General features: G+C 50.0%; 3 protein-coding genes across 3 annotated transcripts; 2 read left to right on the forward strand and 1 right to left on the reverse strand.

The window, feature by feature from the left end:
- Positions 1-901: 901 nt before the first annotated feature.
- LAJ45_05877 (uncharacterized protein) lies at positions 902-3,666 on the forward strand (the record flags this gene model as incomplete). The annotated part of the gene is made up of 3 exons (XM_046115446.1): positions 902-960; positions 1,033-1,689; positions 1,779-3,666. 3 exons carry the CDS (start codon positions 902-904, stop codon positions 3,664-3,666), a joined length of 2,604 nt encoding a protein of 867 aa, XP_045971495.1.
- Positions 3,667-4,951: 1,285 nt separating this feature from the next.
- LAJ45_05878 (uncharacterized protein) lies at positions 4,952-6,488 on the reverse strand (the record flags this gene model as incomplete). Its single annotated transcript, XM_046115447.1, has 2 exons — positions 4,952-6,264; positions 6,329-6,488. 2 exons carry the CDS (start codon positions 6,486-6,488, stop codon positions 4,952-4,954), a joined length of 1,473 nt encoding a protein of 490 aa, XP_045971496.1.
- A 3,559-nt stretch (positions 6,489-10,047) lies between these two features.
- Positions 10,048-10,683, forward strand: LAJ45_05879 (uncharacterized protein; the record flags this gene model as incomplete). The annotated part of the gene is made up of 2 exons (XM_046115448.1): positions 10,048-10,064; positions 10,116-10,683. 2 exons carry the CDS (start codon positions 10,048-10,050, stop codon positions 10,681-10,683), a joined length of 585 nt encoding a protein of 194 aa, XP_045971497.1.
- Positions 10,684-13,474: the final 2,791 nt, after the last annotated feature.

The raw sequence follows: 13,474 nt of genomic DNA on the forward strand, positions 1-13,474 counted from the left end.
GGTTCTGTTACGAAGCAGGACATCTCGAGAACACGCTGCGATACCAAGATCCTCACCGGGTATTTTACTCCGAGTAGGTATCTGTCTAGGATCCGGATCCCTCACACTGATAACAGCAACTGCAACCGCGCAAAACACAGGAAAAGTCTTGGAGGGTACGTATGCTTATCACGGGAGCTTTCCTCACTGCGTTAGCTGGCCGAGGGAGCATCGTCTGTGAGTGAGTGAGTGAGGCTCTGCACGGGCGTGTTCCGAGGGTGCATGCAGAGAGGAGGGAGGGAAGAGAGCTGTCAAGAACATCAGCAGCAACAACAACACCATCGTCAGGCTAGAGGAGGAGGAGGAGGAGGAGGAGGAGTCTACAGAGAGTACTGTGGGTGAGATACCTCCCCTTCCTAGACAGCGATATATATTGACTCCGGATAAATATCACAGCCTCTCACTCGCATCTCGATCTGCGTGCGCCTTCGATCTTCTCGGCTGCAGGGCTCTCCCCGGTCGGCATTCCCCGCATTCTCGCCGGGGCGCCGCCTTGGCACGAATCTCATCTGGAACAACATCTTTGGAGCTCTCTCTCAGGCTCTGCCCTTCCTTGTACCTTCTCTATCCTTGTGGCCCTGGGGGATGGCTGCATGGAGTGCATGAGCTGCAGATTCATACACAAACAAAACATGCAGATCCCCGAGTCTGTCCTGTCAGTCAGTCAGCCAGCTTATGTCCAACAATTAAGGTCCGTGTATAATCGAGCGAGGGTGGTTATCTAGGATATATATCCCGAGCAGATTCATAGAGTGGTGCGGCTATTAATCCCTTCGCCTCCCCACCCCCCTTTGCCCTGACTCTTTCTCTTTCCCTTCTTCTCCCCTCTTTTGATTTTGAACAGTGCAAGCAATCAATTAAGATGCGGCATCTTATCGCTTCGACACTTTACTGGGGCACTGCCCTTTCCTGCGGGGTCCTGTAAGCTCTGTCCCTCCCCTTCTGTGACCCGGCACGCGACCACACAAGTACTAACCTATCTCCCCCCCACAGCGTTCACAACGAGGTCCTCCACCGTTCAACACACCTCTTCTCTCTTCCCAACAGCGTCCCCGACCTAACCCAGATAACGCCCCTCATCTCGCCGCTCCTCCTCTCGCCTACCAATACGCCCTTCCTCCAATCCGGCGCTTTCTTCCCCGACTGGGGCTACCAATGCCTCTCTACCGACTCTGCCGCCGAAGCCGCCCACTGGCCTCCCTTCCTCGTCGCTAGTGTCGAGCACATCATCTCGAAATACGGCTACCTCAATGACACCACGCTGCGCAGCACAGACGAGCAGGAGCACCTGGAGGGGTTGATTTCGTTCATTTTTGCTATCGCAGGGCACCAGACACAGGATGCGAGCTGGCACGCGATCCGGCTACCGAGTGGGCTCCTGGCGGCGCTGGCGGCTGTGGATTTTGGTGGTGATGAGGAGAAGGCACATCGCGTGCTGGATTTTGGGGGGGATTTTATGGTGGCAGCGAGGTTGGCGAGGATGGGCCAGGAGTCGAGGGCGTGGATTGGGGGCGAGTGGAAGGTGCCTATTGACGACATCATGGAGATCTATAAAAGGATGGGGAGGGAGGTTAATAAGTTTGTGCTGAGATACTGCACAATGAGGGGGTTGGCGGCGTTGAGGAGCGATCTCGCTGTTGGACCGAGCTTGTGAGTTTTTTTCTTCTGTCCTTCCTGCAGCGGATTCGTAACGGTGGGGAGAAGTGGGGTGGTGTTGATCCTAATATATGGCTGTACAGGCTGGACTCAATGGCTTCACAGTCCCCAATGCTCGTCAACTCGCTCGATGACTACTATCTTGGCGGCCTCGACGAAATGACCTCGCGCACCGTCTCCTGCTGGTCAAACCTCACCCGCTGGTTCGCTAACGGTATCGACCCCGACGAAAAGATCCGCAACGGCTGGGGAATCTGCGACGTCTTCCGCGCCATCAAAGCACGGGGCGGAGCGGGCGATACTGGCCACTCGCACGCCCAGGAACAGCTCCCGCTCATCACGGAATATAGCAACAAGGAGCTCAAGCACATCACAGTGCACACCGACCAGTTTGGTGTCGAGACATACACCCTCCCGCCTCTGTCTCCTCCGCCAGGCCCCGTCCCCGCGCACCCCCCACACCCAAACTCCAAAGCTCCGAAGTTCTCAGAACCAACATATATAGCGACCTACACGCCCTACGCGCGCTTTGGCAGCTCCCTCTCTGTCGGTGCCTTCACGCCCGACTCCTCCAAACCCTCACTCGCCGTTGGCGCGCCCACCGAATCCGAAGATTCATCGCGCCCTGGCGAGGGAAACGTCTATGTCCTCCCGCTCTCTGACTTCCTCTCCTCTTCCTCCGAGCCAACGCCCTTCTCTGCCCTACAACCGGAATACGTCACGCCGCAGCGCGTGCAGAAGGCCATCAGCACACACACGGCCGTAGACCAGCGCTTCGGAACGGCGTCCACGGCGTGGAAGACGCAGGGGATGACACTGCTTGCGGTGTCGGCGCCGGGGCCACTTTCCTATGAGGCTGCTACGCCCAGTCTGCCGTTTACGGAGAACGGAGTGGCCGGGCGCATTGATGTGTTTCGGCCGGGTGAGGGGGAGCGGTGGGTTTCGCTGTCGATTAAGGGCGCGGAGCTGGGCGGGATTGGACGCAGATGGTGGGGCGAGGAGATGATAGCTGCGGACCTGGACGGCAGCGGGAATGAGTGGTTAGTCGTGAGCGGGAGTCGCAGCGACGCAAAGAGGGTGTGTGAAGGCCGCGAGAGGGTCCAGATGGGAGAAGGCGAAGTCGGACTGTTCCAACTAGTCCCCTCCTCCGCCGCCCTCGAATCCAATATCACAATCACTACCGACCTCCACACAACCGCAGACCTCTCCCTCAAAACCCACCACATCCCTCTCCCACCATCCGAAAAAACACCCCTCCCATGCTCCGCAACCGCCACCTACGAGTCGTTTGGCACAGCTCTCTCCTTCCTCCCTAAATCCCACACGCTCCTTATCGCCGCCGGCACCGGCAAAACATTCGCCTACCGCCTCGTCGACAACACCCCTAGCCTGGTGTTCACCATCCCCTCGCCCTCGCTCTCCCGCACCGCCTCGCTGGCCGCCGGCGTCTCCGCAGCGGGGGTGGAATGGATTGCGGTCGGTAGTCCGGATGAGGACGTCGATGGCGTTGTGCAAGCGGGGGTAGTACGCTTGTACGCCCTGGGAAAAGGAGACCAGCTAAGACTGGTCGCTGAGCTGGTGGCCGAGGGGGAGGGGGAGTTGACGCGGTATGCGAAATTTGGGCGGACGATCGTTGCGGATCAGGGCAGCGGGGGTGTCTGGGTGGGGAGTGAGTTGTGGGATGGCGAGCGAGGAGGTGTATGGTGGGTTGATGTTGATGCGCTGCTTGCCCCTGCTCCAGCCGGGTTTGTGCAGCGTTTGCAGAACGTGTTGGGGAAGGGGGGGGTGGAGGAGGTGTCGAGGGTGGCGGTGGGGTTGGTTATGCAGGGCGCGGAGGCGAATGCGAGGTTTGCGGGGAGTCTGGCGGTGACGGAGGAGGCGCTGGTGGTGGGGATTCCGTATGCGGGTGTTGGGAGGGAGGAGCAGGGGGAGAGGTTTTATGGGGCGGTGGCGGTGTATCGGAGGGTATAGGGTGTTCGTTCTTTTTTTTTGTGGGGTTTCTTTTGTGGTTTTTTTTATTCCTTTTTATCTGCATTTGCATCTTGTTTTGCCATTTTTAGCTGTTGTTGGTCTTTTCTGTGCTGTGTTCTGATCTGATCTCTTCCGATCCCTTCAGTACCGTTCTGTTCTGTTCTGTTTGATATGTTTTTGATCTGTCCTTGGTTGAGTTGAGTTGGGCCGTGTTGTGTTGTGTTATCTAGCCATGAAGTTACGCAGGAATAGGCAGCGCGAATAGACATCTTTACGAATCTAGCATACCATCAGTTGCGTGGGCCGGTATCAATCAATAAGCCATTAGCTGTGTGCGTAGGCGGGTGTGCGAGTGACATCCCGTGAATCGTCCCGCAAGATAGGGCTGGACAACCGCGCTAAGCCTTGCTCGGTTTGATAATGCGCTGAAATGCAACTACACTAGAGTAGGCTTCTAATGCGGTTGTAGTTAACTCGCTGGAGAAAGTAGGTACATAACTACATTGTAATCTTACACTTGGGGCCGTCACTGGCAAATTGGGAGTGGGTGGTTTGGTTTGGGGGTAGGGAGCGGGGGTTGTTTTGGTTTGCGGTGCCTTTTGGGAGGTGCTATTGGTGGGTTGGTTGGGTTAATTGGGTTGGGTGGTTGCTTTGGTTTCTTCTTGTTCCTCCCTCCTGCTAGTAGTAGTAGGTGCGTGAGATACTCGTCGTAGTAGAGAGCTGGTGAATGAACGGGTGCTTGGCAGTCGTGTGTTCTTTCTTTCTACCGTCCAGTGAGGATACGGTTAAGTTGTGAGCTTATGTGGATGGGACTTAGTGGTGGGATGTTGCGCATCATGGGATATCACTCGGAGGCTGTGTTTCGTTCTTGGGGGCTTGGCTTGTTTTGGCCTAGTTTGTGGCGCTGTAATGTAGTTTGGTTAAATTTGGTTTGGTTTGCGTACTATTGCTTCTTCACATTCAACGGATTCGCCAAATTCACCAAATTCAAGAAGCGCAGTAGATATTTCATGGACTAAAGCCCTCCCCCCTCCTAGGCCTCCAGCTTGTGTATTATTAAGAACCAGCTCTAACAAGTACTAACCACCAACCAACTATCACTACACAAGACCCCATATAATAATAATAACAGACCAGACCAAAACAACAAAAAAACAAAAGAAATAAGGTATAAAAAAATCAAAGCAATGTAGTAGGTACATGTACGCATCTAATCATCTCCCGGCCATTACACCTTCCTTACTTCACTAACATCGTCTGGCCCAAGACCACTGCTTGGGGGGTTCTACAATGTAGCCAACGCTGCCACACCCGCCAGCCCCAGCAAAACCCAACTCGCCACCGCTCCCGCAGAGGCCGCACCTTCAAACGCCGGCGGAGACCCGTCACCGGGTGCCGTCGAATTCGCGCTCGGCACGGCCGCACCACCACTCTGTGTAGCCGAAGCCGTCGCTGTAGCCGTGGAGGTAGACGTAGAGGTAGCAATCGCGCCCACCGAACTAGTAACAGACACAGACACAGACGCAGTAGCAGAAGCAGTAGCAGTAGCAGTAGCAGTAGCAGAAGGAGAAGCAGAAGGAGCCGTCCCCCCCGCCTTCGCATTCTCGACAAAAGCCTCCCACTTCGCGCCCGGGTTGACCGCAAACACCATACCAGCCTTGCAGTGCGTTCCCTGTGCGCAGTAGAACCATTTCGGCGTTGTGTCGACGACCTGGTACTCAAAGACCTCCTTTCCTGCTGTGCCCTCGGCGTTGGGGCGGAAGCCGGATTTAACGCCGGAGGGGTTGGAGACGCAGGGGGTGTCGAAGGTGGATTGTGTCACGGTGTGGTTCTTCTCGCGGAAATCGAAGGTGATGAGGTCGCCGGGAAGGGCGTTGACGAATGGGGGCTGGTAGGTGAGGAGGAGGTCTCCGGGGCCGCCGACGAGAACGGTATGTGTGGTTGCAGGGGCCGACGGGGATGTACCTGTGGCAGTGGCGGCCGCAGAAGAGGTAGCTTCGGGAGGGGCGACGGTGTCGGTCAAGATACCTTCTTCACCCTCGTCGCCTGGGGTCGAGGTGGTTGTTGGGGCTGGCATCGAGGTCAAAGCCGCGCTGCTGGTCATTGACGCTCCCTCGGAGCATGTAGTAGTCTCAGCACCCTCGCCCTCATCATCACTATCGTCCTCACCATCACCATAGCCGTAGTCCCCACCAACATCACCCTCCCCACCGTCTGGTTGACAGACGAAATGTACTCCGGCTACGGCTGGCTTCATCTGGTTCTCGATTCTCCACGCCGAAACATTAAAGCTCCGATCGCCGTCGGCGCTCGGGACCAATTTCCCTTCATATCCATCTGGCTGCACATACAGCAAAAACACATATCTATGCGTCTTGACATCCTCCCCGACTGGCCCCAGATATGGCACAGGGATTGTAGTGCTCGCAGAGGACAGCTTCGTGAACTCCTCGACGGAAAAGTCGGTTCGGAGGTAGTGCAACACCTGAGTGGATGGGTCGGGCGTGGTGTCAGGATCCAGCATGACTACTATGTAGTTTGTGGATGTGCTGATTGCTGAGGAATCTCCAAGGGCGAACTCAGGGAGGATTGAGGTTTCTGTAAAAGATTTGTTAGTCTTTTTTTATCCACTAAAGACGGGAGATATATAGATCCTACTAACCATTTACGGAGAGGGTTTCGCCGTCTTGGATCTTGCCTGACTCTGGATATCTTACGACGAGCTCGATAGTCTCTGGGTCGAACCCTTTAGTGAAGGCTTCAGGAATCTGGGCCAGCGCTTGGGCAGAGAGAAGAAGAAAGGGAAGTAGTGAGGTAAACATTGCTAATGTAGGTGTGATGTGCCAAAGAGATCGAAGCTCTGCCTCAAAGAATATAAAAAAAAGAAACAATAGATCTTCAAGACCTACGAATGAATATAGAAAGAGAAAAAAAAGGAAAACAACAACCAAAAAAACCGCAAACAACAGAAAAGAACTGTATGAGCAACAAGGAGAAGATTGAGTATGAACCAAAAAAAGGGCGATACAACAGTGGGAATCTCCCCCCTATATATACACACATCCAAAACGCCCAGAATAAGGTTTCTCCCTGCCCAGGGCGCCTTGAAACAGCGGTTATCCCGTTGTTCTTCTAGGGCCACAGCCAATAGAGAGAGAAAACATCCTCTATCAATAGTACTGTGTTCGGTTCGTGGGCCAATACAGAGTTTCTTCAAGTTTGAGCCCCCGGCGCTTAGGGAGGGCCAAGCATTTCGGCTATGCAGGTCGGGTTTTAGAGTTAAACTTGACACACGCAGGATCCTTGGGCTGCAGAGCTTAAAGTCACCAGCCCAGGCGTAAGATGAGTCTTGATTTGGAATGTCCAGTGGCGTAGCTGCTGAGAGGGCGGATAATGTCTAATATCGGCGGTTCGGTGGTTGTCGCGATTTGCTACTGAGATGATCTATTTAGGTAAACAGACGGATTAGGCAGCGGACGGTACTGAATACGCACATTGAAGATCTCTCAATACCCAGTATCTAAAAGGATGGCATCCGCTTTCGTGGGCTTGGAGGAGAGTCAGGAGCTGACTGGCGTTTGTATCAGTCTGACATGGTTGGTGGTTACCAAAATGGGCAATACGCCGTATCTAGATAAGTGTTCCTTGTGAAAGCCAAGATAAAACACTGAAATAGTAATCCTTTATTTTGAAGAAAAGGTTTGCTTGCAGAAAGTGTTTGGGGTTATATTGGTATGTGGAAGTACAGTCAGGGTACAGAATTTTGGTTGCCGTTGCAACACAAAATTTGTATGGGAACGCCATACAAAATCAGAAACACTCAAATCATGACTTTAAGAGTTAGACCGCACACACCTGAAGAATGGACTTAAAATTCTAGAATTCTCTGTGCTCCATCTTGAGATAATTCTCAACTGTCCTTGAAACTTTGAAATTTTTTGGATGAGGTTGGGTGGTTGCTTCGGGTAGCTAAATATGGCTACTTTGGCTGTAAAAAGGGTATATCACCAAAACTTCTGTCCTAGTACTATACATACAGGGCAGGGCAAAGAGACGTCGCGCAGCTCTTCGACCAGTTGTCTTCTTTATCGAACCAAGTACACCCGCAGGAAAAAAGTGAGGAAACAGCGGGTGCAACCCGTCCGAACCCTAATGCAAAATTGGGGATACAAATGAAAAGAAGTAATATAACTAGATAATAAAATACAGAATAGATACTATGATGGCCTCTAAACTATATTCACCCCCCCCCCCCCATGATCTCCCTAGTCCTTTACTACTGCTGCAATTCTCTTTGGCATGCTGTCAATGATTTTTATATACATTTCCCCCAATCCGGCCTTTCCTACTCTTCCCTAGCTTGGGCTTCAATAACTTTTATTTCTTCATTCGGAGTAGCCTCTATCCACTTTCTAGACTTGTCAAAAGGCATGGCCACGGAATACTCATGGGGTTGTATTGCGGGTGTGGGGATGTCAAGTTGGAGGCACCCGTTGTCACGCTACTCGCTGTTTCCTCACTTTTTTCCTGCGGGTGTACTAGGGTATAGCGAAAATTGATCAGAATCTGATAAGAAAAATACACGTATTCACCGCAACATTCACTTATCAGATTCTGATCACTTACCTCAACACCCGGTACATGTATTTGGCTTTGTTACATGCCCATGGTATGGTATGGTATGCCCATATGTACGCAGCTTACAGCACGGAGGTACTGCCAAAACTAGCAGGTGGCCTTGGCAACCCCCCGAATCTTGAACAACGCTAACCCCTGCGCAGTAGGCCTAGCTAACGACGTCAAGCAGGATCAAACACCAGAACGCCCAAACACAGTCCGTCTCGATTACCAATTCCAATCTTGATATTTGACCCTGCTCTCATATTTACTTGCTTTTTTAACGTCTTATTCAAAAGTCTCCATCCGGTGTTTAGCTTCCCTGCAGCTGGAGGTATGGAGAAACGTGCCTACTGTCTTGCTGTACGTGAGAACACCGACATCACGATGTCTGCAGCCCACTTGTTGCATGTGATGAATCGCCCAAGCACATACATATCCACTCGAGGTCATGGGCTGAACGCATATGCTAACTATTCTTAAGCCAACACATGGAGTACAGTCGCAACTCGATATGCCGGATTGCCAAGATTCGAAGGATTTCATACGGGATAGCAAATTGATTTTGCAGTAAAAGAAAAACCAAAACCCCAGAGGATTTCGTACGGGATAGCAAGGGATCCGGGGTATTGAGATCCGGTATATCGAGTTGCGACTGTAGCTATCTCGGAAGGCCGAGTAAGCTCGTCGGTGGCGGACGGAAGCTTCACATGAAAGATGAGGTTTAGAGGTTATTCACGATTTCGCAAGGCTTACAATAAAAAAACAACTGCCGCCTGCGGGAGCGTATCTGCACGACTGGTAGGCTATTCGAATTTCGGCGCCCGAGGCTGAGACATACTGGTGGGATCCGATCGAATGAACATTGCACACTACATATATATGTTTCGGCATCGAGGCTGAGGTCACGGGCCTGAACTGAGGTCACCGGGCCTGAATTCAAGTCACCGGGCCTGAATTGGGGTCACCGGGCCTGAAGTCACAAATATCTGGGAGCGGATTGGTTCGTTGGTACACTGAGGCGTTGTTGGTCACAAATTATCACTCGTTACCTAGTAGCCCTGCAAGGCTTTTTGTGACGATACCAAAGGAGGAGGTAAATAGATCATGGCCATGGTTGACAAATTTATATACCTTTTTCTTTGAGATACTGGATAGTGAAAAAAGTACCTTGACCGCCGTTACTGCTCATATTCCCGTGACGCTTTACGATTTCCGTGCAGGATGTGGGTTGATAAACAATTTAGTTTAATATGGCGTTCGCGACGCAATGCTCTAGGCAAGTGATCTGGGTGATATCATGATGTCGGAAAAGTAAAGTACAAGATGTTTGGAGATTTGGATCGACTTCTGGAGCCCTTTGGTGGGTTCTACCCAAGTCATGTATTTTAACTACATTGGAACGATTATTCAGGATCACTTTCGTCGGAACATATCCCACGACTTTATGAAAGACTAAGAATATTTATCTCGTGTTATCCGTTAGAATGCTAATTGTACATGTATGTAAGGACCGCAATATTTACATTTATTCATGCGGTGCATGGTGCGTGTCTCTAGGTAAAATACTAGTATCTATATACCTCTAGGCCTAATACACGATGTTATTACCTAGAAGACATAGATACATACTAGTGGTGTGGGTCAGATGCTGGGCGACCAGCTGAGTGTAAAACTATATAGTTGAGGGTCTCCCCGCCCCCTCTCTCAAAAGATCTATCGAACCTTAGTTCCAATAATCTTCCTCCTTATCGACAATAAGAAATGGAGCAGATTAATAGGTGATTTTTTTTTTATTGTTTGCACTAACGCCATTGGCGGAGCCCTCATAGTCATCTGCAGTTAGATCGATACCTGTCCGATCCAATCGCCAACGAATTGGAACAGGTTTACCCACACCTACTATCTAGCCCCCCCGAATCAGCAGAAGATTCCAACGAGCCTCATGCGGTCGATGCGGAAAATCTGCCGCCTGGGTTCCTTGGGTTATCCGAAGAAGAGCTTCTGGCAGCCAAATCTTTGGGTTCATACCGGCAGCCACCTGATCAGTACCCCTACGAGCGGGTCGAACCAATCGCCCATAAACCAGAACAGGTAGATCCATACTTACCGTCTAGCCTCTCTAGAACACCAGATATCAACGACCCTCTTGCAGTCGATGTCGACCATCTGCCCGGATTCTTCGACATATCCCAAGAAGAGTCTGAACACCAGGTACCACTCCCAGTAGCCACTCCTTCGGGTTCAATCGCTCCTGAATCGGAACAGGTGAATCCTCATGTACATCTACCGTCTAGCCCCTCTGGACCAGCAGCAGATGCCATCGGCCCCCTTCCAGTTAATGCGGGCCATGTTGGAGATCTCCCTCCAGAGATGCCTTGCGATAAGAAATGCAATTGAGACCTAGTGTAACACCCTCATCTCCTTCAACTACCTTCAATACTCCCATTTTGTGCCTTAACTAACTTATAAACTATCACACTGTACAGAGGCCCTCATCAATGCCACCGCCCCAAAAGGGGACTTCGAATCATCTGCCTCACCAGCGACTGCATGAAAGAATACGTCAACAAAAACGACTTCAACCGTCACTATAAGACAGTCCACGGGCTTAAACAGTTGTTGGTTTACTGCACTATTGCCGGGTGCAAGAGGGGTGGTAAAGGATTCTCGCGCCAGGATAACCTCACGCAGCACTTGAGAATTGTGCATAGAGAGGAGATCCTTAAAAAGAGTTTTAGGGTTCAGGGGTCGAACTGGGGCTTCGAAGAAGCTTAATCGGGTGAAGTCGGCGGGGGTGAATGTTTTTTGAATTCTGCATGTTGACCTTAAGCATGTTCTACTTTCTACATTGCTCTATTTTCTTCTTCTGTACATCTGTTAGCTTACACTCTTTGGGGGATAAGAATTTCTTTGTATTGCGTTCGCTATATCGCTATTAATTCTACACTCCTTTACCTTTTTTTTTTAAACATTAATGGAGAAAGCGACTAGATACAACCGCGCAGATTTTGTGACCAATGGAGTCTCAATCCATCAATTGAAAGATAGCAATAGGCCCTTAATGAGCCGATCTTCGTATCCTTTCGTTTCTTGGTCGGATGAGTGAAATGGAATTACCTCTTGTACCTTTGGCAATATTATATGTACCAAAACATATATATAACATATATATATGGCTCGAGAAGCTATGGTGGGTAGGTGTGTAAACTTCGGCGTTTGTAGCCAATCAATCTATAGAAATTGGAAGATCTACTCCCATAATGGTACTAGTGCCTAGCCTAACGGTGGAAGTTTTTTTAATTCCCATACAAAAAAAGGTTCTATGAAGTTGACACGCCCACCCTCCATGCCTTCTCGCGCCATACGGGCTTAAAGATGTGTTTTAGTCATATATTCGGTCCGGGGTTTTACGGTACTACCTTTGACCTTTGGGTGCCTGCCTACTGGTATAAAAGGATCTATTTTTGTATATAGTAAAATCAAGCAAGTTGTACGCAAAGTTTACATTCCTGCCAGCAGAAAGTCTTGGAACAGCAGCCACAAAATGCTAGACTGGGTACGAGGTCAAGTCAGGAGTACCAGTAATTCTCGAGAAATCCACTATCCCCGCTTCGCTAAATCTTAATTTCGGGTGAGAAAAAGTATGTACCTGCACGAGTCCGTGAAGTTTGATACGCCAATTCGCCTTAGTTCGGACTTGCCACATACAAATACGGGATAGTGGATTTTTCGAGAATTAACGGTAGTTATTGTCCTTGGGTGTATGTATTATGTAGTACCTGTTTTAATAAGTCTCACTCCGTCTGATTCAGAGATTCACTGGGAAGTTACGTGATTCTCAAAGGCAAGCAGTCGATCTAGGAGTCAGCACATAGAGCTTTTCTGTTTTATTTTTCTTGGTCGCGGGGGAGGCGTGTACGTGTGGAAATATACGAATATACTACGTGTAGTATAGTAATGACTGATAGCCGCAGGGTGGCACCAACATTGGTAAAAGTGATAGGATAATCACTACAGAAATATCTGGTCTCAGGCCCTGTTTCCACATTTCGATGCACTCTAGGTTTAGTTATAGGTAAACGGGTACATACATGACTGGCTAGATTTTGGTAAGGCTAGAGTACCGAGCCTGATCTGAAAGCACTGGGCCGCCTGAATCTGGTGTTACCGAGCCTGAGCTTGATATCTACCGCAAAATCTCAGTTTATTCGGATGGTTACCAAGAGCACGGCTTTGCAGAGAAGCTGAAAAATATCGCCCCTAAAGGAAGAGATCAAAGCCTTTTACAGCAAGACAAAAGCCAACACCGCTCTTGGCAACCGTCCAAACGAACTGATGTATGGTAACACAAAGAGATTGGGTCTCTAAGTCTAAATCTTACTCGGATATGTACCGTGCATACATTTATATGTGACAGCGCTTTCAGGCTCGCTGGGATTGATAGAATAAGCGCACCTCTAGGATGCCATCTGGCCATGGATGCATAGATCTAGAGTAGAGTACGTGACGTAACAATACGCAGATAAAAATATGAATGGTAAAAGCGGTTTCACGAGTATGTCACTAATCAAGTTATTTCTGCTGTTTACACTAGGTCCCTATCAAGTGATGCGCCTGAGCTACATGTATCTACAGGCACAATATTGACGCATGCATTGAGCTCTTAGCTCCACATTTGATCAATTCGTGCGTACGATCTCATGCTCAGTTAGTAACTACGCGCACTGCACGCGCAGTGTATTTCACGTTATAAGGGCCTCTCCCCAGGGGATATGGCAACAGAAAAAAAATAGAGCCAATTTATCTTCCCCCCAGGCATCATTATTTAATACTTTATGCTGTTCCGCAAAAATTTAAAATTTGGAAGTAAGTAGCACACTGCGCTACCACTACACGATGCACCGATATTTCCAGAGACAAGTGACTGATCTGACTGAGAATAGGTGCTTTCTTAGTTACACTACCAAGCCACTAACCGCCCAGCATGATACGATTCCGTTCGAATTAAGTCCACGAGGAGCACCCGATGATACCTCCAGGAATTTCTTTAGTGCATATACATTGGAACAGCATGACCAAACTTTTGTTGATAGCTTCGGACAATTAGGGGGGGTTAGACTTACCCAACCAACCGGGCTATATGGATATTCAAAAAAAGCGAATCCGCCCTTACCATCCAGCCTCACAA

The sequence above is a fragment of the Morchella importuna genome (assembly GCF_003444635.1).
Source record: "Morchella importuna strain M04M26 chromosome Unknown Morimp01GS016, whole genome shotgun sequence".
NCBI classification, from domain to species: Eukaryota; Fungi; Ascomycota; class Pezizomycetes; order Pezizales; family Morchellaceae; genus Morchella; species Morchella importuna.